This window comes from Desmodus rotundus, chromosome 2 (genome assembly GCF_022682495.2).
Source record: "Desmodus rotundus isolate HL8 chromosome 2, HLdesRot8A.1, whole genome shotgun sequence".
In the NCBI taxonomy this organism is placed as follows: domain Eukaryota; kingdom Metazoa; phylum Chordata; class Mammalia; order Chiroptera; family Phyllostomidae; genus Desmodus; species Desmodus rotundus.
This window is the reverse complement of record NC_071388.1, coordinates 181,489,805-181,517,054: the sequence shown is the minus strand read 5'-3', so window position 1 is coordinate 181,517,054 and position 27,250 is coordinate 181,489,805. Positions and strand designations below refer to the sequence as shown.

General features: G+C 36.2%; 2 protein-coding genes across 13 annotated transcripts in view; one reads left to right on the top strand and one right to left on the bottom strand.

Annotated features, from left to right (window-relative positions):
* Positions 1–17,230: 17,230 nt before the first annotated feature.
* Positions 17,231–26,786, bottom strand: NDUFB3 (NADH:ubiquinone oxidoreductase subunit B3). Of its 2 annotated transcripts, none has more exons than XM_024563973.3 (3): positions 26,644–26,786; positions 20,495–20,636; positions 17,231–17,520 (listed from the first exon to the last, which is right to left on the bottom strand). In XM_024563973.3, exons 2-3 carry the CDS (start codon positions 20,632–20,634, stop codon positions 17,364–17,366), a joined length of 297 nt encoding a protein of 98 aa, XP_024419741.1. In that variant the 5' UTR covers positions 20,635–20,636; positions 26,644–26,786; the 3' UTR covers positions 17,231–17,363. The 2 variants fall into 2 exon arrangements, with proteins under 2 accessions (XP_024419741.1, XP_024419740.1); XM_024563972.3 differs by having other exon boundaries at positions 26,527–26,697.
* Positions 26,787–26,840: 54 nt separating this feature from the next.
* The window catches only part of HYCC2 (hyccin PI4KA lipid kinase complex subunit 2), a 60,281-nt gene continuing 59,871 nt past the window's right edge, over positions 26,841–27,250 (top strand). For 7 of the 11 annotated variants that reach the window (XM_045198033.3, XM_024563779.3, XM_024563780.3 and 4 more), the window contains exon 1: positions 26,841–26,977. The gene's annotated coding sequence lies outside the window, so the exon portion shown is untranslated. The other 4 variants (XM_045198034.2, XM_024563776.3, XM_045198032.2 and 1 more) reach the window with 1 other exon arrangement.

The window sequence follows — 27,250 nt, the reverse complement described above, 5'->3', positions numbered from 1 at the left end:
ATGTCCATCAATTGATGAATGTCTACACAACCTGTGGTATATCCATACAATGAAAGATTATTCAGCCATAAAAAGGAATAAAGGACTGATATATGCCATAATATGGATAAACCTTGAAAATACTATGTTAAATGTGTGTGTGTGTGTGTGTGTGTATTCATACCTCAGTACTCGTTGACTTCAGATCTCATCAAACCCAGTACTCATCGTGTTTTAACAGGAAAAAATCTTTCAGCACTTGGCTCCAGCTAGTGTTCAGTTGGTTATTCACGATGATTTCTCTACGATTTTGTTGTAATTGCAGATTGGTCCTGGGATAAGGCCCTGCAGCTTCCACTTACTCCTTCACCATCTTGGCTCTCCAATCTCTCATTGTCTTCTAACAATCAATTTTCCTATTGAATCATCCAAAGTCATTTTGACTCTTATTTTTTAATATATGCGAACTTGTCCCCACTTTCCTCTCTGGAAGCACAATGGTGAATTTTGTGTGCCAACTTGACTGAGTGAAGGGAAACCCAGAGAGGAGGTAAAACGTTATTTCTGGGAATGTCTGTGATAGACTCACCTGAAGAGATTAGTATTTGAATAGTTAGACTGAGGAAAGAAGATGGCTCTCCCCTAGGTGGGTGGGCATCATCCGGTCCTTTGAGAGCCTGAATAGGACAAAAAAAGGAGGAAGAAGCATGAAATTTATCTCTGCCTTAGCTGGGACATCTGTTTTCTTCCTCCCTTAGACATTGGTGCTCCTGGTTCTCAAGCCTTGGGACTTGGACTGGGACTTGCACCACTGGCTTTCACGGGCCTCGATCTTTTGGATTGTGGGACTTGTCAACTTCCATAATTACATGAGCCAATTCCTCATAATAAATCTCTTTTAAAATTATCTCTCTATATCCTACTTGTTCTGTTTTTTTCTGGAGAATTCTAATACAAGAAGTGTGTAGCATCTTCTCTTTGCCCTTGATATGCTGAAATCTCACAATCTATGCCTTGCACCCACAATTCACATTCACTGTGCTGGACGCTCAGGGTCTTCAGTCTTGAAACACAACCTTCAGCTCCTGGAGACTTTCTTTAAGTATTTAGTTGGTGGTTTATCCCATCCACTTTTCATATTCTCTCTCTCTCCATCTTTCTCTCTCGCTCGCTCTCTCTCCCCCTCCCCCTCTGATATTTTGTCTTCTGAAGTTATTTTGTGTTTTTTTTCTCCTATTTTCTCCTTTTTCCTTTGTCTTTTAACTCTACTTTCTGGGACTTTACCCCCCCCCCCCCCCCCCGCATTTTCCAATGCTTTTATTGAGGTTGTTTTTAATCATAAAGAATTACAATGAAGCTAGAGCTCTTTGAAATTTTTCCAAATTGTAAAATGTAAAGAATTCAGTAAAGTGCATGAAACATAAATACACACATTAATGAAGAATTTTTGATCAAACGTTCAGATAATCATCACCTGAGGTACAAAACAGAAGCATCTCAGAGGTCTCCTAGGGGCTCCTCCCTTATCATAACTCAATTCTTCCTCGTAAAGGTAACCACTATCCTAACTTTAGAGATAATAATTTCCTTTATAAGTTTTACCACTTATGTATGCATCTCTAAATAGTGTAGCTTAGTTTTGACTTTTTTTTTCACTCTTTGTGAATGAAAACAAATATTATTCTTTTGGTTTTCCTTTTTTTGCTCAGTATTATGTTCATGAGATTCATTGTATTATATGTTGGTACAGTTAATTTTTCATTGATGTATACTATAAAATTCTTAGAAGAACACAGGAGAAAAAGTTTTGCAACCTGAGCTGGCACAGATTTCTTATACAGGACATGGAAAGGCACCAACATAAAAAAATTATAAATTGGTGTCCACCAAAATTTTTTAAATCTGCTCTTCAAAAGACCACCATTAAGAAAATTAAAAAGCAAAACATAGACTAGGGGGAATTAGTTCTAATACATATTTCACAGTGGACACAAAGCTTGAATATGTAAAGAATATCTATTCTGAATAATAAAACAAATGACCTATTTTAAAAATGGGCAAAAGATTGGAACATACACTTACATAATAGGTTACACAATAGCCAGTAAGTACATGAAAACGTATTCAATATCATTAGTTATCAGGGAATTGTAAATTAATATCCTACCAGAATAGCAAAAATAAAAAAACACTGACAATACAAGTTTTAGTGAGAATGTGGAACAACTACAACTCTAATACATTGCTGGCAGAAATGTCAAATGGTACAAAAACTTAGAAAACAGTGTGGCTATTTGTTATAAAGTATACTTACCATATTTTTTGGGGGGGTATACTTACCCCAAAAAGCACCCTTAAGTACCTTCTCAAGAGAAATAAAAGCAAACACTCATACTAAGACTTGTATCCAGACATTCTTAGCAGCTTTACTCATAATAAGCAAAAAAAACAGAAATAATTTAAATATCTATTAAATGGAGAAGCCATTGTGGTATATCATACAATAGAATACTACTCAGTAGTAAAAAGGAAAAAATAATTGATTTGTGCAACAACATGGATAATTATGCCCGATGTGCATGCTAAAATGTCTAGGGGAAATATACCGGTATGTTTAAAATACATCAAAATATAAGATGGAAAAATAAGATGTGTTAAAGCAAGTGTAGTAGAATTTAATGATATAATCTAGTGGTAAGTATATGGATATTCACTGTAAAATTCAGCTTAGCTCTATGATTGAACACTTTTATAACAAAAGGTTTCAGAATAAAATGTTGTGCTCAGTGAAAGAATCCAGACACTGTGTGGTTTATTTATTCAAACTTCTGGAATAGACAAAACAAATCTATAGTAACAGAAAGTACATCAGTGGTTCTAGTGAGAAGTGCTGATTTTAAAGGGACATGAGAAAAATTTTATATATTGTTTGTTTTTCATTTTATTTTTTATTTTTAAAGTGTATTTTATTGATTACATTTATTGCATTTTTTTCTCCCCTTTATTCCCCTCTCCCCTGCATTCTCCCTCTCACCAGCATTCCCCCTCACCTTTAGTTCATGTCCATGGGTCATACATATAAGTTCTTTGGCTTTTCCACTTCCTGTACTATTCTTAACGCCCTCTGTCTGTATTGTACCTACCATTTATGTTTCTTATTCACTGTACCTTTTGCCCCATTCTCCCCCTTCCCCTTCCCCACTGATAACCCTCCATGTGATCTCCATTTCTGTGATTCTGTTCCTTTTCTAGTTGTTTGCTTAGTTTGTTTTTGTTTTTGTTTGGGGTTCAGCTATTGATAGTTGTGAGTTTGTTGTCATTTTACTTTTCATAGTTTTGTCCTTCTTTTTCTTAGATAAGTTCCTTTAACATTACATAGAGTAAGGGCTTGGTGATGATGAACTCCTTTGACTTGACCTCATCTGGGAAGCACTTTATCTGCCCTTCCATTCTAAATGATAGCTTTGCTGGATAGAGAAATCTTGGGTGTATGCCCTTGCCTTTTATGACTTTGAATACTTCTTTCTAGCCCCTTCTTGCCTATAAGGTTTTTTTGAGAAATCAGATGATAGTTTTATGGGAACTCCTTTGCAAGTAACTGTTTCCTTTTTTCTTGCTGCTTTTAAGATTCTCTCCTTATCTTTAATCTTGGGTAATGTAATTATGATGTGCCTTGGTGTGTGCTTCCTTGGGTCCAACTTCTTTGGGATCCTCTGAGCTTCCTGGACTTCCTGGAAGTCTGTGTCCTTTGCCAGGTTGGGCAAGTTCTCCTTAACTGTTTTTTCAAATAAGTTTTCAATTTCTTCCTCTTCCTATTTTCCTTCTGGCATCCCTATGATGCATATTTTGGAATGTTTAAAGTTGTCCCAGAGGTTCCTAAACCTCTCCTCATTTTTTTGAATTCTTGCACATTCTGTTCTGGTTGAATATTTATTTCTTCCTTCTGCTCCAAATAGTTGATTTGAGTTTCGGTTCTCTCCCCTTCACTGTTGGTTCCCTATACATTTTCCTTTTTTTCCACTTTGCATAGCCTTTACTTCTTCCTCTATTTTGTGACCATACTCAACCATTTCTGTGAGTATCTTAATTACCAGTGTTTTTAACTCTGCATCTGATAGGTTGGCTATCATCTCTTCATCACTTAATTGTATTTTTTCTGGATATTTGATCTGTTCTTTCATTTGGGCCATGTTTCTTTGTCTCAGCACACCTGTGACGTAGTAAGGGGCAGAAGCTTAGGTATTCACCAGGGAGGGGCAACCCATGTTGTTGTGTTGTGGCGCTGTATGTGGGGGAGGGGTCAGAGAGGGAACAATGCCATTTGCTCGGCTCTCACCTCGCTTTTAGTCACTTCCCCCGCTACCAATAATCAGTACCCCTGTTGATGCTTATTCCTGGGTGGGCGGGCTTTTATACATTCTAGGACCCTGTGGGTCTCTCCAATGAACTCTCCTGTGAGACTGGGAGTTTCTCCTGCTGCTGCAACCCAGGATTAGACCCAGATATGCCAATATGATTAGCAACAGACTAGATACATCATCTGTTGTATCTAGAAGAAAAAGTAATTGGTGCATCTGAAGACAAAGCAATAGAAACTATCCAAAATAAAACACAGGAAAAAAAAAAAGACTGAAAGGAAATAAATCAACACTATTAGGGAAACAGAAATATAACTGCAAGCAGCCTAATATACATGTAATTGGAGTCCCTGAAGGAGGGTGTAGAAGACAGAAAAAATACTTGGAGAAATAATGGTTGAAAACTACAAATTAGATTAAAAACTATCAAAGAAGCTCAAAAACCCAAAGTATAAGACACATGAATAAAACTATATCAGATAACATGATAAATTGCTTAAATCTAGTGACATGCCCCTGGATATAAATGACCTGTTAACCTGACCCATAATTTTCCCTTTGGACAGGAACTGACTGAGTTAAAGAAACAGTATCCCTGGAATTTTGCCAGAATGTAGAGTTTAGTGTCTGTTCCATTCCAGACTCTTTAAATGAATTTGATCATCCCTAACAAGTGAGATCCAGTCTCAGGCAATACCAGATGTCAGCAGATTTCATCCAAACAACCTGCCATTTACTGTCCAGAATTGTTCCATTGACTTTTTTTTGCCTGCCTGGCTTGGCTATCTTTTTTAATTTTAATCTATGCTCATGTCCTTTTTACTTGCACAATCTATTTGGACAGAATTCTCTGGCTTTGGTTCTCAGTATTCTCTCCAGACCTGATTTTATAAATGCTCTCTGCCCCAACCCTCAGGACTTATCCCAGATAGGCCAACCACTTTTCCTACCAGTATTCTTGTGAGAATTTTCCAAGAAATTTTAAGGGTATATGGGGAAATCAGAGAAATAACCTGGGCTTAAACCAGTTGCTAGATTTTGAGCTTTGGACTTCTTATGGCGCTAAAGCTAAATCTATGTGGTTTGTGGCTTAGTGAACAGATGTTTCTGTATATCCTGTGGCCTCCTTCAGAGACTGCGGGATCCTGAGAACGGATGAATGGTTTGTGTAATGTACACAACCAGGTCAGCTTCACTGTATCATGTATATACTCAGGCCACCTCTCACATAGCCCAGACAGCCACACAAACCCACTATATTTCTCCACAAAGTCTGCATGTGCAAGCCACTTGGTTTAGATTTTGTCATTTTTTGGAATTACACATTTTATTACCATTAGTATTAATAATCAGTTGACCTTAAAGGATAATGAAAAGGAGAACTGAATTATTTAATATATGAAGCAAGTATAATGAATGCTTGTAAGCAGATAAGAAGGAGATGCAGTCAATGTATAACTTAGATAAAATTATCCAGTTTGATAAAGATGGAGAGTTCTGATTTAAAAGAGTGGTATACATGGAATAGAAAAATGACATATTTTAAGCTCTTTTAACATCTGATGGTTGTGTTTTTATTTCCTTAGTTATCTTTTCTTTCTTTCCTTTTTAAAAAAGATTTTATTTTTAGTTATTTTTAGAGTTAGGGGAAGGGAGGAATATAGAGAGGGAGACATTATTGTGTGGTTGCCTCTTGAGCGCCCCAGACTGGGGACCTGGCCCAGGCATGTGCCCTGACTGAGAATCCAACCAATGAACCTTTGGTTCACAGGTTGATACTCAGTCCACTGAGCCACACCAGCCAGGGCTCTTTCTTTCTTTTTTAAAAGATTAATTTTAGGTGGACAAGCAAAGGGGGAATGTATAGTCCTCACAAAAACTGATTCAAACATTTTAAAAAAGTAAAATCACTTTAAATATTTTCATTTCAATTCAGTAAATATGTGTTGAGGGTTTCCTTTCCACAAAGCACTATGGGGAAAAAAGTATAATTGTATATAAGAAGTTTAAATGAGAATTTATACTCACTATAAAAACATATTAAATATTTGTTGAACATTTACCATGTGTTAGGCACTCTATAAGAGATAAAAGGATAAATAAAGCAAGATTTTCAAGAGTTTACCACCTGCTAGTGAAGAATAAGGCAAGTATAAAAATACCTATGTTACAAGATAAGGCAAGATACATTTTATTAGGAGGGTACAAAGTTCTGTGCAATATACAGGTGAAAACATTATTATCAAGAATCAAATCTCACTGATTCAAACTATAATTTCAGATCTATGTTCCCATAAGAAATGTATAGTTGGCAAAATACACCACATGCGGACAAAATGTCTCTGTTACCTGCTTGACAGTGACAAGTCCCGCCAGCAGTCAGCATCAGGGAAAAAATGGTATCAATATAATACTATCAAAAAATACAAGTACATAAGTACCAAGAGGAGAGAAATGTGTTTGTTTTGTTCATGGATGTATCCTTAGTACCATGAAGATCCCTGCTACAAAGGAGGCGCTCAATAAATATTTAAGCGAATGAATAGAATTTGAAAAAAAAGTTGAGATGTCTGCCTCCATTCTAGTTGCAACTCCCTGGAGCTCCTTGCCTTGGACCTTGGAGGCAGGTTGCACAAGCATGCCCCATTATTTGCATGCAGGGATTCTGTTTCTTGTAATTTTGACAAAACAGAACAAAAATTACCAATGTGTTAAAGGAGAAATATTTATTGCATGCGATGACCATAGAATAATTGGTTGCTTTTAACAGAAGTTGGTCTGGACTTTTGACAGTTAGCATTTTATCACCAACTCATCAATAAGTAGGGAAGGTCACATAGGACATGTCAGAAAGCTTAGGCCTAGCTCAATTCTAATGTCCTTGGATTGGAACTGGGGCAGTGCCTTCTAATCTCAGAATATGTGCCCAAGTCACCATCATGGGTCTTTGTAAATAGTCTCAGTTTTCTAATAGGCAATTGGAATTCAAGAAGCCTCTAACACTTTGGAAAATATGTCTTTCCAATCCTTCATTCCCACTGAACCTTTATAGATTAGTAAAGGAGGTGCTAATCTGTGACAAATCATCTCTTACCTCAGTTGTACTTTTAGATCTCTAATTATTAAGTCATTCATCAGAGACATCCTAAATAGGTACTTACCTATTGCACAGGTACACAGGCATAGGCCCTGTTTTCAAGGCGGCCATGGTTTAATGAGAAAGTCGAACAAGTAAGTGAATAATTGGGATGCATTATGATAAATACTATAATAGAAATGTACGTCTTAAGGCTGTAAAAATTCTTTCATTTACTTATAAGTGTAGAAATTGGTATATCAGAATAACAATTGCTGATAAACCCGGATCAAATATGTATAAAGAAGCATTTATAGGTCGTGAATTAAGAAATTAATACCCTGAAATGAATACCTTGAATTTAATCCCTGTGTTGTTCAATATATGAGTAGTGACATGTTTCCTTGTTGGAAGTTATCTAGCATCTATAGACATAGTTTTAGCTCTTAAGTATGTTTCACTAGAAAGTTTAGTCTAAATATATGCCTTTATATTTGTATTAAACCCTCATGCTCTTGTATTATGTTACTATCAAGTGGGATTCCCAGGCCGAGGTGATACCACTGCCTGTGAACCTGATTCTTCCTCAGTAAGAGGATCCTATCTGTGCTGACACAAACACTCTTTATTTTTAGGACAGTTATTGCTATGGTTACTGTGAACCACAGAGTTGGCCTTCAGTATTGTCCCCGCACAGTTAGTATTTCCTATGGAAATTCTGTAGCAAGAGAATCAATGAAATATAATACATCTTAAATAAAACACAAGAAGAGCTGTAATCATAAAACACTCACTTAATTGTGCAATTCATTTAAATGTGTACTGCAAAGATTTTTAAAAATTTCTTAGCTATCTATAAAAGGTAAAAATGATCAATGTATTTAAAACAAGTAAGTTTAGAAAAATGTTTGATTAATTATCAAATCAGCAGAAAAATATAAATTAAATGCTGTTATTATTTCCAAATTCAGTTTAGGAACTGAGTAATTAAAATTAGAGTAGGAGGTACTGAATGCTTTTTTACCATGAAATTTAATTAATAATTTACAAGCACTCTCATTGATAAAAATCTAAAAGCCAAATTTTTCTTTTTAGCCATAATATGCTTTAAAGAGCACTGGAGCATTATTAAGAACTATTCATTCCATTTTAAAACAGAAAATGAAATAGGTGACATTTCCAAATGGCATAAAACCTTCTGATTTACATCTGAACTATAGATAATGTTCTTATTTTGTAATGATTCCCAGAAACATGTCTTTAGCAACAACCAAAATTCTTTTCAGTTAGTTTTGTAACCTTTGAGCACATTTCAAAAGAGTTACTTCATCTTCTGCCCTGCCTGGTGTGGCTCACTGGGTTGGGTGTCATCCCACAAACCTAAAGGTCACCTGTTTGATTCCTGGTCAAGGGACATGCCTGGCTTTCAGGCCAGGTTCCCAGTTGGGGGAGAGCGGGAAGCAGACAGTCTCTTCTTCGTTTCTCTTCCCCTCTCTTTCTCTCTCTAAAAATAAATAAATAAAATCTTAAAAAAAAAAGAGTTTCATCTTTTGGCACGTGAGATTAAACAGAAAAATGTACAGAGCTTGAGCCAAAAGATTTTGTCTTTTTCTTTTTTTTTGATTTTGTCTTTTTCTAATGGCTAAACCCATGTTTTAAATTGTTTATATGTAACAAAGGTAATTAAATCAAGTACAATATGAAATTTAACCTTTACATGAGTTAGCATTTTGAATACTTGTTAATTTTTATATGTATGGGCAAAAGTAAGTTTACAATTGTGAGTACACAAAATAGAGCTTATTCTTGTATTATTATTTAGTATTGTATTATTTTCCATACAAACAACTGTAAACCTACCATTGCCACACCCTGTATTTACAATATATGATAATGTAATACTATATAAAATAAAATATATTTTATATTTTATATTTAACATAGTACAAAAAATTAAAATAAACCTTCTCTTCGCAGTAGATCCTTTCTGATAGAGTTATCGGCAGGTAAATGCAATTTCCATTGCATGTTTTAGTCTCTGAGTCTCTGGAGCTGATGTTCTGATCCAAAACAGAAACAAAAACAAAAGCAAAACCACAAAAAGTCATATAAACCCTCCCCCACCCCATTTCTACTCCCCCTGCAAACTAATGTTGAAGGTAAACCAGGACTCAACTAGAAGATTCCACTCTCTTTAGTGTATCTATTTAATTTGAATACTTTGCAACTCTAGAGATTCCGAGAACCCATGAGGATTACATCATGAAATTTTGAAACTCATGTTGACAACTGAGTGAGAAGCCATATAAAGTAACATTTAATTTTTTTGCTAATCTACCTGGGTCTTACAATATATAGTAAACTATACTTTTAAAAAACACTTTAAAATCTGATGAGTTCTTTGAATGTTATTTAGTAAAGACACTGAATACTGTGAGGAGAAATCACATTAAACCCTGATCTTTGTCTAAACAGTCCATGTGTAATATATAAACATTATTTTATCATCCGTGTACTCTAAGAACACACAAACATAGAAATTAAAGGTAAGACAAAAATTAAACATTTAAAAATTTTTACTTATTGATTACAGAGAGACAGAGACAAGAAACATTGATTTATGTTCTACTCCTTTATGCATTCATTGCTTAATTCTTGAGAGAGAGAGAGACAGAGAGAGACAGAGAGACAGAGACAGAGAAATTGATTTGTTGTTCCACTTGTTTACGCATTCATTGGTTGATTCTTATATGTGTCCTGACCAGGACGTAGCCTACAACCTTGACTATCGGGACTGCACTGTAACTCAGGCAGGGCTTACCATTTTTAATGTTTTGCTGAACATGATGACTATATGCTATCATCAGTTAATACATCAAATCAATACACTGTTAGGGCAAGGTTCATTGTACTACTAATAGTGAGTCCGAGTCTGTATTTCAGTCTTCTTGTTATTATTATTATTATTATTATTATTATTATTATTATTTTGCTTGTCTTTTTTTTTATGATGCGATCATTGTCTTTGCCTGGTAATGTTGCTGATGAAGAGTTCATAGCTCTTATTTTCTTCTTGTTTGCTTGTTCTTGCATTAGCAGTATTAGCTTCAATCAGCAGTTTCTTTGTAAAAATCTTCTTAAGCTACTTATCTACTTCATGAAAGTTAGTTTTGTTAAAAGTACTAGATAATAGATGCCATGAACACATATCAAGTACAGTCTGTAACAATTTGCTGAAAAGTCCCTTTGTTCTCCCCTGTGGTGGGTAGAACTCTCATTTTCCCTTTAGAATATTTTACTTAGCAAAAATTCCATGCGACCCCTTGTTTTCCACCAAGTGAAGGAAACCCCCATTTTCAATGTGTATGTTAAACATTAGCAAAATTGAATTCATTTTTATTAAACATGAAAATATATAAATATAAGTTTAAATATTTTTTTCTTCTTACCCCAATGGGTGGGCTTGCACATTCCCTGAGTTGTATGTTTCCATCTGTGGGGTCACTGTGTTAGAAAATGAATCTATTCTCTGATAACCAAATTGTTATGAAGAAAAATGGCAAATATGATCAGTATTAGGGAAGAAAAAGAGAAGAATGAAGGTTAAGATTCAATTTATTTCTACTGGAATACTTCTACCTGCCTTGCCAATGTCCTCTCTCCCTGAAGTTAAACAAATTTCACATTAATATGCAGACTGACTGCGCATTTCCTTTAAAACCTAATACAAAGCATCTTCCTTCCCACAGTAGCGTTAAGGTCTACATTTGATTGAAGCAGCGAGTGGATGACTGTAAATACACCCGACTGTACACCAAATTGGGTTGTCTCTACTCTTTCCATCATGTCAATGTCCTGCAACCCCTTTTTTACTTTCTCCTAATTTGTTTCTTCCACCATATTAACTTTCATACGGATAAATTCCTAGTCTTTTTATGTTTTTGTATTTGTACACATTTTTTAATGCTACTGAATGCCTTATGTTACTTTCAAAAAGTATCTGAATGTGTTTCATTTGGTATGTCAAAACACAGTTTCCTTCGAAGTATAGGTATATAGTACATTTATTGTACTCATTATTTCCTCTTTTCATGAAATATTACATGCCATACTTTAGATTTTTAAAAATTCTTACTGGTTATACAAGCATAATTAGAAAGTATGTAGTTCTAGAAAAGCTCCAAAGGGCAGCGGTTAGTTAGAATCAATTCTACCATTTTGTAGCAAAGGAACTGAGGTAAACCTGGAATCATGAATCACCTCTTAAATATAATTTCATAATAATACTTTAGGTTGCAATGCTTTTAAACTTGTAAGGTTCTAGCTGATGCACTCATCCAGGTCCTCTGATCTTCCCCTGTAACACACTCATAACTCACAAAGATGTGTTTTAATATGAGGAAATATTCCTGTTGGTTAGTAACAGAACTAGGAATTAAATTTATAGCTCCTCAAGTCCAGTCCTTCATTTCTTTACACCATATTGCTTTTCCTTAGCATACATAAGGATTGTGGACATAGAGTAGCTGTTCCTTTGACTTAAGGTTATGAGAGATGTTCTATCTAACTGATTTTCTAACCAGCATTCCTGTGGCTTTAGCACTTTTCCATAATCTTCATACTTGGCCTTATGAACATTCATAGTATAAAATGTGTTCAATTGTTCTATTCTGTATTATACAACTATCTTGCTCATAACCAGATTATTGTTACACAGAAGAACTGCAAATACAACTTTTCCCCTACACCCCCCCCCAAAAAAGATCAAAAGGATAATCTTATGGCATCTTAGATAGTACTTATTCTATATGACATGATAGTATAATATAATGGTTACTATGCATTGTGGAGTCAATCATGAATTCAAAATCTAACTCTGAAACTTACTAGCTATGCCATCTTTGGTTTTGTTACTTTACCGTGGACTTGTCATACATACAAACTGGGGTTAATACTTTTATTTATATACATATATATATATACATATATATATATATATATATAATCTACAGGGCTTACTTTGAGCCTAGCAAACACATAATAAGCATTATTTTCTATTGTAATTTGGTCACAAATCTTAAGAACAAATAATCACATTAATTGGCTCTAGTCCAAGTAATAGCAACAGTTGACAGTGGTTTGTGTGTTTTGCAGCTCCTGTGGAGTTCAGACAATGATTTTCAAATTAACAAAATATAAGAAAAACTTAATTCCTTGCTTCTAGCAAAAGTTACAATGGGTAAGAAAAATCAGCTCTAAGATGGGAGAGTGAAACTACTATTGTTCCCCACTATCAATGCCTTAAGCACTGTACTTCTATCTTTTCTCTACCAAACCCAGAAAATGAGTTTATTCATGACTATTCAGGTTATGTACTTCCTGAGTGAGCTTTGTTAATTTGTCTTTTTAAGGACATTGTCAACTGCATCAAATTTATTGGCATAAAGTTGTTTGTAAAATGCCTTTATTGTTTTTAATGTCTCTAGAATCTCTAGTGATGTCTCTTCTTTCATTACTAATATTTCTGTTTTATGCCTTTTTTCCTGATCAGTCTAGCTAGAGATCAATTTTTTTTAAAGATTTTATTTATTTATTTTTAGAGAGAAGGGAAGGGAGGGAGAAAGACAGGGAGAGAAACATCGATGTGTGAGAGACGTATCGATTGGTTGCCTCTTGCACAGCCCCAACTGGGATCTGGCCTGCACCCCAGGCATGTGCCCCAACAGGGAATTGAACCAGTGACCTTTTGGTTTGCAGGCTGGCACTCAGTCCATTGAGCCACACCAGTCAGGGCTGGAAGTCAATTTAATTAGTTGCATACCACAAATTTTTATATTTTGTTCTCATTTTATTGAGTTAAAAATATTTTCTAATTTTTTGTTAACTTCTTTTCTGAGCATGAGGTATTTATATGGGGTGCTGTCCAATTTCTAAATATCTGTAGATTTTTCAGATGTTATTTTAGTCTAATATCTTTGTGGTCTGAGAATATATTTTGTGTGATTTCAATCCTCTTATTATATTGTGTTATGGCCTAGAATAATACACTGTCGTGGTAAATGTTCCATGAACACTTGAAAAGAATGCATGTTGTTTTTCAGTGGAGTGGTTTGTAAATATTCCATCAAGCTAGTCTTCTATGATCTTGCTAATTTTTTATCCACTCATTCTGTCAATTACTGAGAAAGGAATGTTGAAATCTCCAACTGTAATGGTGGATTTGCCTGTTTCTCCTTTTAGTTCTTGCTTCATATATTTTTGGAGGTCTGTGCACGTATGTTAAAGATTTTGATGTCTTATTGCACTGACCCCTGTATTATTATGAAATGTTTCTCCTTATGACAATATTTATTCTAAAATCTATTTTGTCAATATTATTTTAATTAGTGTTTGCACAGTATACCATTTTCCATTCTTTTATTTTTACCCTGCCTTTTTTAAAAAATGGAAATTTATTCTCACAGGAAACCATAAGTCCAAAGGTGAGGTGTCAGCAGGGCTATGCTCACTCTGAAGGCTCTTGGGAGTAATCCTTCTTTGACTGTTCCCAGCTTCTGGTGGTTCCTGGCGATCCTCCATGTTCCTTGGCTTGTAATTGCATCACTTCAATAGTGAGCAGTACCTTCTAACAGAGTCATTTGAGGATTCAGATGGGATGTAATGAATATAAGAGGTAGGCATAGGGTCGGCTGGATACATGATAAAATTCTTAATAGTATTAGCTACTTTTTTGTTGTAATTATTGTTATGTTACCAGTCCCCTCAGATATATGCCCTGTGAGGAGGCACTGATTTGAGACGCTAGCAGCCAAAGTAACAAGAGCAATGCATTGCCAGAAGATAACTTTTGTTTCTGACAAGTGAATGCCTAAAGTTAATTTAATTACAAGAGATAATTAGCATGTTAATCTAGGTCTCGCTCTCCTATATTGATGTCTTCTTTTTTTAAAAAAAGAATAACAATTTAACAAAAACAAACTAAGCAAACAACTAGAACAGGAACAGTCACAGAAATGGAGATCACATGGAGGGTTATCAGTGGGGAGGGGGAGGGTAGAGAATGGGGGAAAAGGTACAGGGAATAAAAGCATAAATGGTAGGTACAAAATAGACAGGGAGAGGGTAAGAATAGAACAGGAAATGAAGAAGCTGAAGAACTTATATGTACGACCCATGGACATGAACTAAGTGGGGGGGAGTGCTGGTTGGAGGGGTTGTGCAAGGCAGAGGGGAATAAAGGGGAGAAAAAATGGGACAACTGTAAAAACATAATCAATAAAATATATTTTAAAATATAACAGAATTTATTCTAGGGTAATTTACTTACAGGGATGTAGGGTCAGAGCAGAAAGATGACCCAGCAATTCTGCACAAATTATTCTTTGTTACCAGATACCTGTTTAATACTGTTTACTAGTATACCTTAGGTACTAATGATTGACAAGACAAAGGGACAAAGAATGCAGCATGAGCTGCAGGCCATACCTCCTGGTGGTCTTGTGATGGATGATTGTTTACGGTTGGTACTAGCACCATTTTGATATTTATCTTGGTTGTCATGCCACTCTGGCCTTTACTAACAAAAATATTTATGGCTACGTTTTATGGAACACAGGTAATCATCAACTAGAAGGCTTTCATGTTTGCTAAGGACAGTGAGGTTAGTCAAAGGTCACAGTATGAAAGAAGTCTGGGACACAAAGACAGAGCTGTTTTTCTGTTCACAGCCAGATCTATCCAGTGAGCTGGACGGTATCATTAAAATCCCAGGTTCTCTTCACCTTCTGTCTTTGCAATCTATAGCACTGGTTTCATGAAAGGCCGATTCCCCTCATGGTCACAAGGTAGCTGCTACTCCTCACTGAAGCATCTTGATTTCCTTCATATGTCTGGATTATTTTCACACCATTGCTTCGAGTTCTCTTTTCCTCGATAAAGGGCCCTAATTCCTTTGTCCACTCGTCATGTGACACATCAATCTTCTTGCCTACCTCTTACACCTAGATCCTGGTGAGGGTCTTCTAAGACTGTGGTGTCAATGTAAGAAATGTCCAAACCTGTACATAATTCTTATGAGTTTATCTGAGCCAAACTGATGACATATATTGGGGAGCAAGATCTCAAATGTTCCTACTCTATGTCTTTAAAGGGGGTTTCATGTAAACAGCTTATAATTGGGCCTTGCTTTTGCCCAAGTTGACAATCTATCTTTTTATTTATTTTTTATTAAGATGTGGTACCTAATATTTACAACGGAATATTACTCAGCCATTGGGTGAAATAATTGCCATTTGTGACACAGATGGACTTTGAAAGCATCATGCAATAAAAAACAATCTTTTTTATTGATTCGAGACAGCAAGGATGGGGGGGCAGTAGAGAAAAAGAGAAACATCAATTTATTGTTCCACTTATTTATGTATTCATTGGCTGATTCTTATAGGTGCCCTGACTAGGGATCGAGCCTGCAACCTTGGCATATAGGGATGGTACTCTAACCAACTGAGCTACCTGGCCAGAACAAGACAATCCGTCTTTTAATGGGAATGTTTTAGGATTTAAAATTTAGGCCATTTACATTTAAGTTTAAATCTACCATCTTGCTGTTTCTACTTGTTCTATTTTTAAATTATATTTTATGCTACTAAGTTGTCCCAGGTTTTCCCCCTTTGCTTCCCCCCACCCAGCATTTTGTTTGTTAAAACCTTTCCTCATCTTCTTTCAGTCTTTGTTACATTTTACTACATTCCATTTACGACTATCAGCTTATTAGGAATTCCTGTCTCATTTATTTAGTGATTTCTCAAGTTTATATTTATAAACAAAAATTTACAAAGAAAAAAATCACTCAAGTTTTATATTAGCTTTGTTATTCAAGCATGACATAGTAGCCCCCTTCAACAGTTTTAAGTCTCAACTTTAGAGATTTAATTAAAAATTTAAAATTCAGTGATGTGGGGAAAATGTCTAGTGTATTGTTAGACATACAGAAAAAAATGTCAAACTTTTCACAACATGGGAAAGAGGACTAAGGTAAGAGTGAAAATATCTCAAGACAAATGAACACGATACACAGATATGTCAACCAGAACTGCGCAGGAAGTATTTAATAGTACAATCTAGGTCTCTCTAAACCACCTGCAGAAGATGATAAAAGCAACAATGCCAACTCCCATTTAAAAACCTATTAGGGTACACACATGTTCCTAGCAGCTAAAATGCGGATGCAACCCGAGTTTACCAGTGAATGAATGGCTAAGCAAATTGTGACATGCACATACAATGGAATAGTATTCAGCTTCAAAAAGAAGGGAAATTCTGACACATGCTATTGTACAACATGGATGAGACTTGGGGACATTATGCCAAGTGAAATAAGCCAGTCCCAGAGAGACAAATACTGTATGCTTCCACTTACACGAGATGGTTAGACAGAGTAGTCAAAATCACAAAGGCAGAAAGTACAACGGTGGTTGCTGATGGAAGGGGGAATAGGGAATTATTGTTTAATGGGTGTAGAATTCCAGTTTTAAAAGATGAATAGTTATGAAGATGGATGATGGTGATGGTTACACAACATTATGAATGTACTTAATGCCACTGACCGTAGACTAAAAAATAGTTAAGATGGAAAATTTTATAATTTAAAAATTAAAAACATCCTGTTTAGAAATATCCATTTGTTCAAATACATGCTGGCTGCCTGCTATATGCAGAATATGCTCCTGCTTGTACTACTCAACCTCCATGTGCTCCAGGCAAATCTGAATGGCTGGAAACACTTTTTTTTCTTTTTTAAAGAATGACAAAAACAGACTGCTCCTGTATTCTTTATTCAATCTTACTAGTATTCTTTAATGGACAAACACATAGATGAGTAGGCTACAGTGAAGAAATCTTGTTCTTATATAAGAGTTAAGAAGTCACTAAGATACTTCCAGATATTATCTTCAGTGATGCTTCTTATCTTTATTCTGGGACTCCAGGTAATATTCAACCCCTGCAGCTACCACAAATGCAGCAAATCCCCATTTGAATCCTTTCAATAACAAACCAACAAAGGAAACATTGTTTGCAAAGCCGCCCATGTATCTCCAGGCTTCATTGCTAGAAGAAAAAAAAGGAAAAAATTATAATCACGCACAACTATGTACATTAATTGAGTAAAATATATTTAATTTTCATATTTTTAAGATTTTATTTACTTATTTTTAGAGAGAGGAAGGGAGGGAGAAAGAGAGAGAAACATCAATTTGTGGTTGCCTCTTGTGCACCCCCCAACTGGGGACCTGGCCCGAAACCCAGGAATGTGCCCTAGACTGGGAATCGAACCTTTTGGTTCATGGGCTGGCACTCAACCATATATTATGATGATCCACTGAGCCACACCAACCAGGGCTAATTTTCATCCTTCTAACAGATGTAAATGCAACCTTGCATAGGATAATCTAAGTGCACCACAATAGGCATCTTTCTGTGGGAGAGGATAGTTAGATCTATATGCCCATGTTTCACATGTAAAATAGAAGGAAAAACACTTGATTTCACATTCATAATCATAATACTCAGGATTTTACAAAACTCTCAAATGCCAAACTTTCTTTAGCCCAATGCATCACAGGTCAGTTGTGTGGCTTTGCCCATACTAGTCATTACAGCATCATGGAGAAAGGTACTTAGAGGGTATTAATCTTTGCTCTGCCACCTGTACTAGATTCACAATCTTTTAAGGTGAGCAAGTTACTTAACCTGTCAGGGCCTGTTTCCTCTCCTACTCAGAGATGATTACTATCTACCTTTTAGTGTTGTTATAAAGAATAAACAGGGTAACGATTGATATATTTTGGCACAGAGAGTATGTCACATTTGACGTTATTATTACTGCTAATAAATTTCTCTGTCATAGCAGTCTGAACTTTAGAAGACTGATTTCCTACTCTGGCAATCATCCTTCTGAGTACCCTAAACAAAGACATAAACAGAAGTCAGAGACCTCTAGTGGAAAAAAAAATTCTTCTCTCACAGGCAGGGATAAGTGAGTGGAAATAAATCATGTTATGAAGAATAAAAGCCTTAACTCTAAAAATCTGACTTACTAGAACATATGAGAGCTAATCAAACATCATTTAGATACCAAAATCAAAGACATTAAAAGAAAACTACAGAGTAATATATCCCTCACAAACAGAGACTAAAATATTCTTAACAAAATTTTAGGAAGTTAAATCCAGCAAAATATGCAAAGGATAATATATTATGATGAAATAGGATTTACTTCAGGAATTTGAGATTGGCTTAATCTTTGAACATCAATAAGAGTAATTCAACAAATTAACAGAATAAAAAAAACTATGTAAGCATCTCAATAGATGCAAAAAAAGCATTTAACAAAATTCAACACCCATTAATAACAATAACAATAATAATAGAACTCACAGTAACCTATGAATAAAAGAGAAATTCCTCAACTTGACTAAGGGTATCTATGACCAGCCTACAAGTAAGATTATACTTAGTGGTGAAAGAATGAATACTTTCCACCAACTAGGACAAAAGCAAGAATGTCCATTTACACCACTTTTATTCAACACTACCCTAGCAGTGTTAGCCAGTAAAATAATGCAAAGAAAATAGAAATTGAAAGTTTATAAATTGAAAAGGAAGAAGTAATACTATATTTATAACACAAAATGATCATTTATGAACTCTAAGGAGTCTATTAAAAAACTGTTAGAACTAAAAAGTGAATTTAGCAAGGGAATATGACACAAAGTCAACATGTAAAACTCAACTGTATTTTTATATTTTAGCCAGAACAATTGGTAATCATTTATAATAGTATAAAAAGATGGAATAATTCAGGATAAATTTAATAAAATATGTACAAGACCTATATATAAAGCAATACAATAAAACACTGCTGAAAAATTAAAGAGGGTCTCATTGTCAATGAACTAGAAAATTCTACAGTGTTAAGATATCAATTATCTTCAATTGCACTATTGATTCAATAAGATCCCAAATAATTTGTAAAACATATCTGACAAAGGACTTAAATATTAAAAATATATACAGAACTTCCATAATTCAATAAAAGACAAACACCTTGATAAACAAATGGGCGAAAGATCTGAGTAGCCATTGTGCACCCCCCACACACACACAAAGCGCAAGTGACCAACACAGGAAAAGATCGTTATGATCATCAGTCTTCATGGAATTGCAAGTCAAAATCATAAGAGGCATCACATTCACTAAAATGGCTAAAATTAAAAGACCTATAATACTAAGTGTTGTTGGGGACATTGAACAACTGAAATTCTTGTAATATTGCTGGTGGCAATGCAAAATGGTACCACCACTTTGGAAAATAGTTTGGTGGTTTTTTTAATGAACATATACACACTTATATGATCTAGAAATCCCACTCTTAGGTATTTACCCAAGAGAAATAAAAACATTATGTTCACATAGACTTATACTGGAATGGTTATAGCATATTTACTCATAATAGTCCAAAACTGAACACAATCCAAAAGGCAATTAATTGATGACCTGTAAACAAAATGAGGTGTATGCACACATGGATATTACTCAGAAATAAGAAAGGAACTACAGATATAAGTTAACAACGTGCATAAGTCTCAAAGTCATTATACTTCGTGAAAGTGGCCATGACCAAAGACTACATACTGTATGATTCCAATTGTATAACATTCAGGAAAGGGAAAACTATAGAGACTAAAAGCAGATTAATGGTTGCCAGGAACCAGGGGTAGGATGACACTGAGTGGAAAAGGGGCAAGAAGGAACTTTTTGGGTTAATACAAACAGACTCTATTATGATTGTGGTGGTGGTTACATAATTGCATACATTCGTCAAAACTCATGGAATTAAACACTTAAAATGGGTGAATTTTACTGTATGTAAATAGTTCAATAAAACTGATTTCAAAACTGTAATGTAAAAAGCCATTTTCAATGATTTTTTAAAAAGGAAAATACACTAAAAAGAAACAGATACTGATTCTCTGTGATAAATTCTTTAAATTTAAATTCTAAATTATTTAATTATCCTTACCGGGCCCATGGATCCCTTAGCCCTCGTGCAGCCAGCTTCTCCTGCACAATTTCTAATGGTGTCCCTTCTATCTTCCATTGTTTATAATCTGGAAGTTCCATTTTACTGTGACCATGTTCATGTCCATGTCCATGGGCCATGTCTATAGAAGATTAATATGAGAAATATGCACATTGTAGATATCAAATAACAAAGTTTACTGTTACTTTTTAAAAGAGAATGAATATAATTACTTGAAAATTATGAGTTAAGAGATTTTATAAAACAGCGTTATTTTTACATAACTAGTATATGTCCCAGAGGTTCCTTATGCTATGTTCATTCTTTTGGATTCTTTTTTCTTTTGCTGTTCTGACTGGGTATTTCTGGCTGCTTATATTCCAAATTGCTGATTTGATTCTCAGCTTTATCTACTCCACTGTGGATTCCCTGTAAATTATTCTTCATTTCAGTTAGTGTATACTTAATTTCTGATTGGTCCTTTTTTAAGCTGTTGAAGTTATCACTAAGTTCCTTGAACATCCTTAACACCACTGTTTTGAACTCTGTACCTGGTAGTTTGCTTGCTTCCATTTCATTTAGTTCTTTTTCTGGACATTTCTCCTGTTTTTTCATTTGGGATTTGTTTCTTTGCTTTTGCATTTTGGTTGCTTCCCTATGTATGTTTCTATGTACTGGGTTAGAGCTGCTGTCTCCTGGACTTGGCAGAGTGGTCTTACGTAATAGGTGTCCTGTAGGGCCCAGTGCCACAGCCTCCCCAGTCGCCCAAGCTGGGTGCTCCAGGTGTGCCCCTCTGTGGGCTGTATGTACTTTCCTGTTGTAGTTGAACCTTGACTGCTGTTGGCATCACTTGAAGAGATTAATTCCCAGGTTGACTGGCTGGGAGGACCAGCTGTGACTACAGTAAAGGACTACTGTGCTAGAGTTGACCCTATGGAGCAGGACTTGCTTCAGTGGGGCTTTGCTGCTCACGGAGTCCACCGCCTGAGCGTGTGGCCCATGGTGGTGGTAGTTACAATACTGCATGGTCTGAAGCTGTCCACTGGGTGTACCAGCTCTGGGGCCTCCCAGCAGGTACAAGGTCAGTCATCACCTGTGTCCTGCTAGGGCAACCTGGCATGAACTACAGAATGATCTGCAGATGGCTTATATTTGTGCTGGGCTTGGAGGTGCCCAGGACTGGCCAAGCTGCAAACCAAGGTCAAATGCCTCTAGTGCTGAGCCTGGGGACACTTAGCAAGAGGTGTGAGGTACACAGAGGCTAGATGCTGCTTGTTTGAGAGGTTTTAGGAAAGTCTGAAGCTTGAGTTAAGACAGGCCATTCACATGAAAATCCACTAGAAACAGCTTGGGTGGGCCTGCAAGTTTGGTGGAGAGGTGTCTCTGGGATTTTTCAGGTTGGAGCAAACAACGATAGCCAGGTTGATGGCGCCCACCAGCCAGCTCTGTGGGGAGAGGGCTCATCAAAGGAACAATGGCCCCTGCCAGTGCTTTTGTCTGGGAGAAAGCTGTCTCTGGTGCCGTTGAAGCTGTTATTCCAGCACTGGAGCTTAGGAAGTAAGATTTAGTCCATGTGTAGGCCCTTTAAGAGGAACTGTCTGGGACTCCAGCAGCCCTCTGTCTACAATTCTCGCTGGTTTTACAGCCAGAAGTTATAGGCACTTCTCTTCCCAGCACTGGAACCCTGAGCCTGGGGGCCTGGTGTGGAGCTGGGACCCTTCACTCCTCAGGGCTTAACTCCATGGCTGAGATATCCCTCCTGATTTTTATCTGAGGCTTGTAGGTTTGAGACCAGCCTGTTCCATATCTCCATCCCTCGTACCAGTCTCCATGTGGCTTCGTATTTAATCTAGTAAGACTTCCATTCAGCCATATTTCAAGAGGTCTGAATGGTGGTTCTTCTGTACTTTACTTGTAATTTTGATGTGATTGCGGAGGATGGGAGTATTGCATTTATCTATGCCCCCATCTTGGCTGGAAGTACCTCCACTTCCTGTATTTCAAACATCTTACTAGCATTATTTTATAGATGATGTAAAAATAAACTTCAGCTCAGTACCCAGTTAAACCGCTATGAATTTCAAATTAAGGGGGAATAAATTAATAATGCTACACTGTAAATTTATATAAGGTTAGCAGTAGCAATTCTATAATCGCTGCTCTCCAGAAATAAAGCCAAACCAAGTAATTATTACCATTATGTTTGCATTTATATATATGAACAGGCCCAATAATAAGGCTGGATTCTTAAACTGCATTTTAGAAGACAGTGGTAATTATTAGACAGTGTATACTAAAGATACATTATATAAAATGCTCATTTCATTAAACAATATTTCCCAGAATATAAGGGGAAACTGTACGTATTAATTCTGACAAATTAATATTTAATATTTATATCTAAAGATGTTAAGATATCACAAAACCTTGATGACTTTCACATTTGAAAGAGAATAAAAACCAAGTACCCATCAAACAAAAGTTAAAACTACAACATTTAAACTTTGAATGAAACATTTAATCAATTACTTCATTTTTATTTGGTAGATTCTATAATATAAAGGAAAAGATTACACTTTTAGATTTCAGTCTGACCTTTGAAATTCAATACCTTATTACAAAAAACTTTTTGAATGGTTTAATAACAATAATAATGTCTTGGCTTCTTCAAACCATGTTTAAAAAAATATTTTTTAAGCAATGTTTCATTCCAAAAATGTCTGAAGAGATTACAGGCCAAACCCTTATTTTGGCAAATGTCAATTCTAGAATATTAACCCTAATTGAGTATCAATGTACTTGGAAGAGAATACAAAACAAACATCAAAATTTTTTGACAAAAAAGTTTGATTTTGAAAATAAAAATCAAAACATCACCATAGTATGTTTCAATTTTATATTTCTATGCTCAAAATATTAGTTAATTTGGAAGATAAATCTTTTGAAGAAAACATGAAAGTATGTATAATTTTTCTGAAACAAATTTCCTTTAGTAAATGTAATGTTTTTTCTTATACCTAATTAAAATATTTCAGTACTAAATAGAATATTTCAATGACCTTTCAAAAAGCTGAACAACACTATTTCTAGAAAACTTTCATTTCTTTAAAAAATTATTTCTACTTCAGAACAGCCGTAAATCAAACAATGATTTATCCTTGCCACTTGAGGGACAAGTTTGGAATTCTACTTAAGTGCAGACTTTGGTGCCGTACAGATCTGGCATCAAAACCTGGATGCACCACTAACTGCTGTAAAATTCAGGGCAAATCATTTAATCTCTCTAAACTCGTTTATTCATACAACATGAGGATAAAAGCTACCTTGCAATAGTGTGAGAAACAGAGAAAGCACATCGTGATGTGCCTTTCACTTTCACACCCTGGTGGTGAGAATATGACTTAGCACAACCCCTCTGAAACACTGGCATGACCTAGAAAAGCTGAGTGAACATTGGAATACCTTACGGCCTAGCAATTCTACTCCTAAGTATACATATTCTAAATCTGCACTGTCCACTATGGTAGTAGCCACTAGCACTTGAATGTGACTGGTGCAATTGGGGAACTAGACTTTTTACTTCACTATAATTAATTTAAATTTCAAAACAGATTCTCAAATTAGTTATTGGAAAATATATGGGTTTACTTTATCAACAGTAAATTTGATAAAATATAAACATATCAAGTGTTTGTATTTGTGAAAACTTAGCATACAAACATACTCAGCAAGTATAAAATACATCAATTTGAAAACAGTATGAAGAAAAATATTTCACTAATAACTTTTAACACTGATTACATTTTAAATATTTTGATTACATTTAAAAATACTTTGAATATACTCACAACTATATTATTAAATTGTTTCTTTTTACATTTTAATATGATTACTAAGAAATTTTTTTTTTTTTCCTTTTGAGAAAGACAGGAGAAAACAGATGAGACAGAGTGGGAGAGAAACATCAGTGTAAGAAACATCATTCGGTTGCTTCTCACATGCACCCTGACCAGGACTGAACCTGCAAGCCAGGCATGTGCCCTGACCAGGAATCAAACCGGTGACCTTTCGCTCTGCAGGACGAAGTCCAACTGAGTGTTGGTTTGTCAGGGCAGTTACTAAGAAGTTTTAAATTATATATGTGGCTGTATAACATTATCGTTGGACAACACACTGCTCTAGAGAAACTCTTGCATGTATATATCAATAGATATATTTTATAAGAATCCTTTAACCACACTAGCTAGCCCCAAACAGTAAACAACTCAAATATCCAACAATAACCAATTAATTATGAAAGAGTCCCCCATAGAATATTAGACAATGAAAAACAACATGCAACAGTATGAATGAATCTTACAACTATAATGGGCAAGGGCTAAGTCATAAGAAAATACATATACTGTTATCCCATTAATATAAATTGAAAAACCTAACAATTCATTTTTTAGGAATGCATCAGATGGAAAATTAAAATAAAACAAGTGAATGCTTATCACAAGTCAGGATAGTAGCTACCTCTTGGTGGAGGAGATAAAATCAGAGCTCTACGGAGAGATTTTAAGACAGTGTTTTTCAACCTATTTTTAATTCTTGTACCCTAAAGGAGCTTTTCCTGGACAGTTGTTTTCCTTATCACATTCTCACCTACCTCCCCAATGAAATTGTAATGCCACAGACATATTGTATATGTGCTTATGTATTATGGCTCTTTGGAAGGCCATAAACCACTGTAGTATCCAAGATTTTTTTTCACTCCCCTTCCAAACTCGCAAAACCAATTTTCACCCGTTTGAAGGTCAATTACTTCTTTTGAGAATGCACGTTCTAAGTTATAGGCAATGCTTTATTTCCTAACCTGAAGGGTGGTTTATACAAGTGTTTGCTTAATTATAATTCTTTAAAATGTACTTATATTTTATACATCCTTCTGTTATGTATACTTTACAATACAAAGTAAACTTAGATAAAGTGACAAATTATGCCAAGCACTCAACAACAGGTGTTTATTTCCAGCTCAGAGCTGTTCAAACAAGAATAGCAAGGAAATTAGTTAAAAAAAGAAAGACCTAGCCCTGGCTGGCGTAGCTCAGTGAATTGAGTGCCGGCTGCGAACCAAAGGGTCACCGGTTCAATTCAGAGTCAGGGCACATGCCTGGGTTGCCAGCCAGGTCCCCTGTAGGGGATGCATGAGAGGCAACAACACATTGATACTTCTCTCCCTCTCTTTCTCCCTCCCTTCCCCTCTCTCTAAAAATAAATAAAATCTTTAAAAAGAAAAAAAAAACATGTTATCATGACATTTTAAAAAGCTATCTACTTATGTTTGGTGTGAACCTATACGTTTCATGAAGATCAACCTCCACCAAGAGGGGCTGGAATCCCTAAGAAGGAAATAAGAGGATAATGCCACTTACGTTACATGTAATTTTATGGTTTACCAAAGACTCAAGTATATATCCCAACTTCCTCTCATTTCTAAAATTGTGGATACTATTAGAGCATTAGAAAATAAAAGACAAATGAACTTTTAGTGTCCCTGCAACTTTAAAACAATAAAACTTTTGGAGTAAATCACTATAAAATGAATGTGACTTTGTATTCTACTCTTTCCACTTCAACGCGGAGTCAAAAACATTCATACCAGAAAATTTTCACTTAAAACTATACTTATTTGTGAGGCAGGCATTACAATTATTCCTACTTTACAAATTTTCGATATGGGGACTGTTCTGCCTTTATTCAATTCAAAGGTAAACCAAAAAACAAGGGGTAGGGGTGGTAGTGCTGGTGGAAGAGAAGGAAAAAAAAATATCTGGACTTAACGACCACAGTAGTTCTGCCTGCATCGTTCTACAACCACCCTTCACCACCCCTGGACTTAATAGTTCTCTCCCGCTAGTTCTTCGATCTCCTCCCCTCCGGAACTACACTCCCCTATCATCCTTTAGCCTCTCCCTTGCTAAATTTCCCAGAATAGAGTCTCATTCTTATTCCCATTTAAGAGATGTCCCACCGACTCTCTAATTTACCTGACAGCAATCTGACCTCTCAGGACAGTCAATATTCAACCCTCCAGCCGGAGCCACACGGAAACGGAAGTTGTCACCTCGAGTACCTTTCCGCAGGAAAGCCAAGAAGTCATTTACCGTTCCGGTACGGGGTCACAGATTTATGGAGATGACGTGAAGGAGGCTGCAAGTCGACAGTGTTTCCGCACCTCTGTGCATCCGTAGTCTAACTTCAAAAAGAGAAATTGCGGAGGGCAGAAGGGCGGGAGAGAGGCGCTGTTTCCCTTGCTTGGAGACCGGAATCCTTAGCCCCTGAACAGGGGGGGGTGGGCCGTGGACATCCTGCAGCCAATAAGTGAGGCTGTTGTTAGAGCGTGGACTCACCCAGTGGGTGGGCTGGTTATTGCGCTGCAGTGGGCAGGCGGCTGCGGGAGGCGGTGGCGGTTGGAAGCCAGAGGCAGCGGGGTGACAGGTAGGCGGCTGCGCTGTCTTTGGCGGACGCAGAGGGCTTCATCTGGAGGGATTTTCATCTCCTCCGGCTGCAGGAGCTGTAGAGGGGATCTGACGAGGGTGGTTTGGGAAGGTGGTAGCTGCAGCGTTGGTGGTTTTGGAACCTGTCGTAGACCAGGTAGCCGCTTGCGAGGGTCGTGAGGAGGAGAAGGCAGCTGAGGCGGGTGGAGGCTGAGCCCAGTGCGGCGATGTGGGGGGCCTAGGGCGTGGGGGGCTGCGGTGGCGCCAGCAGCGA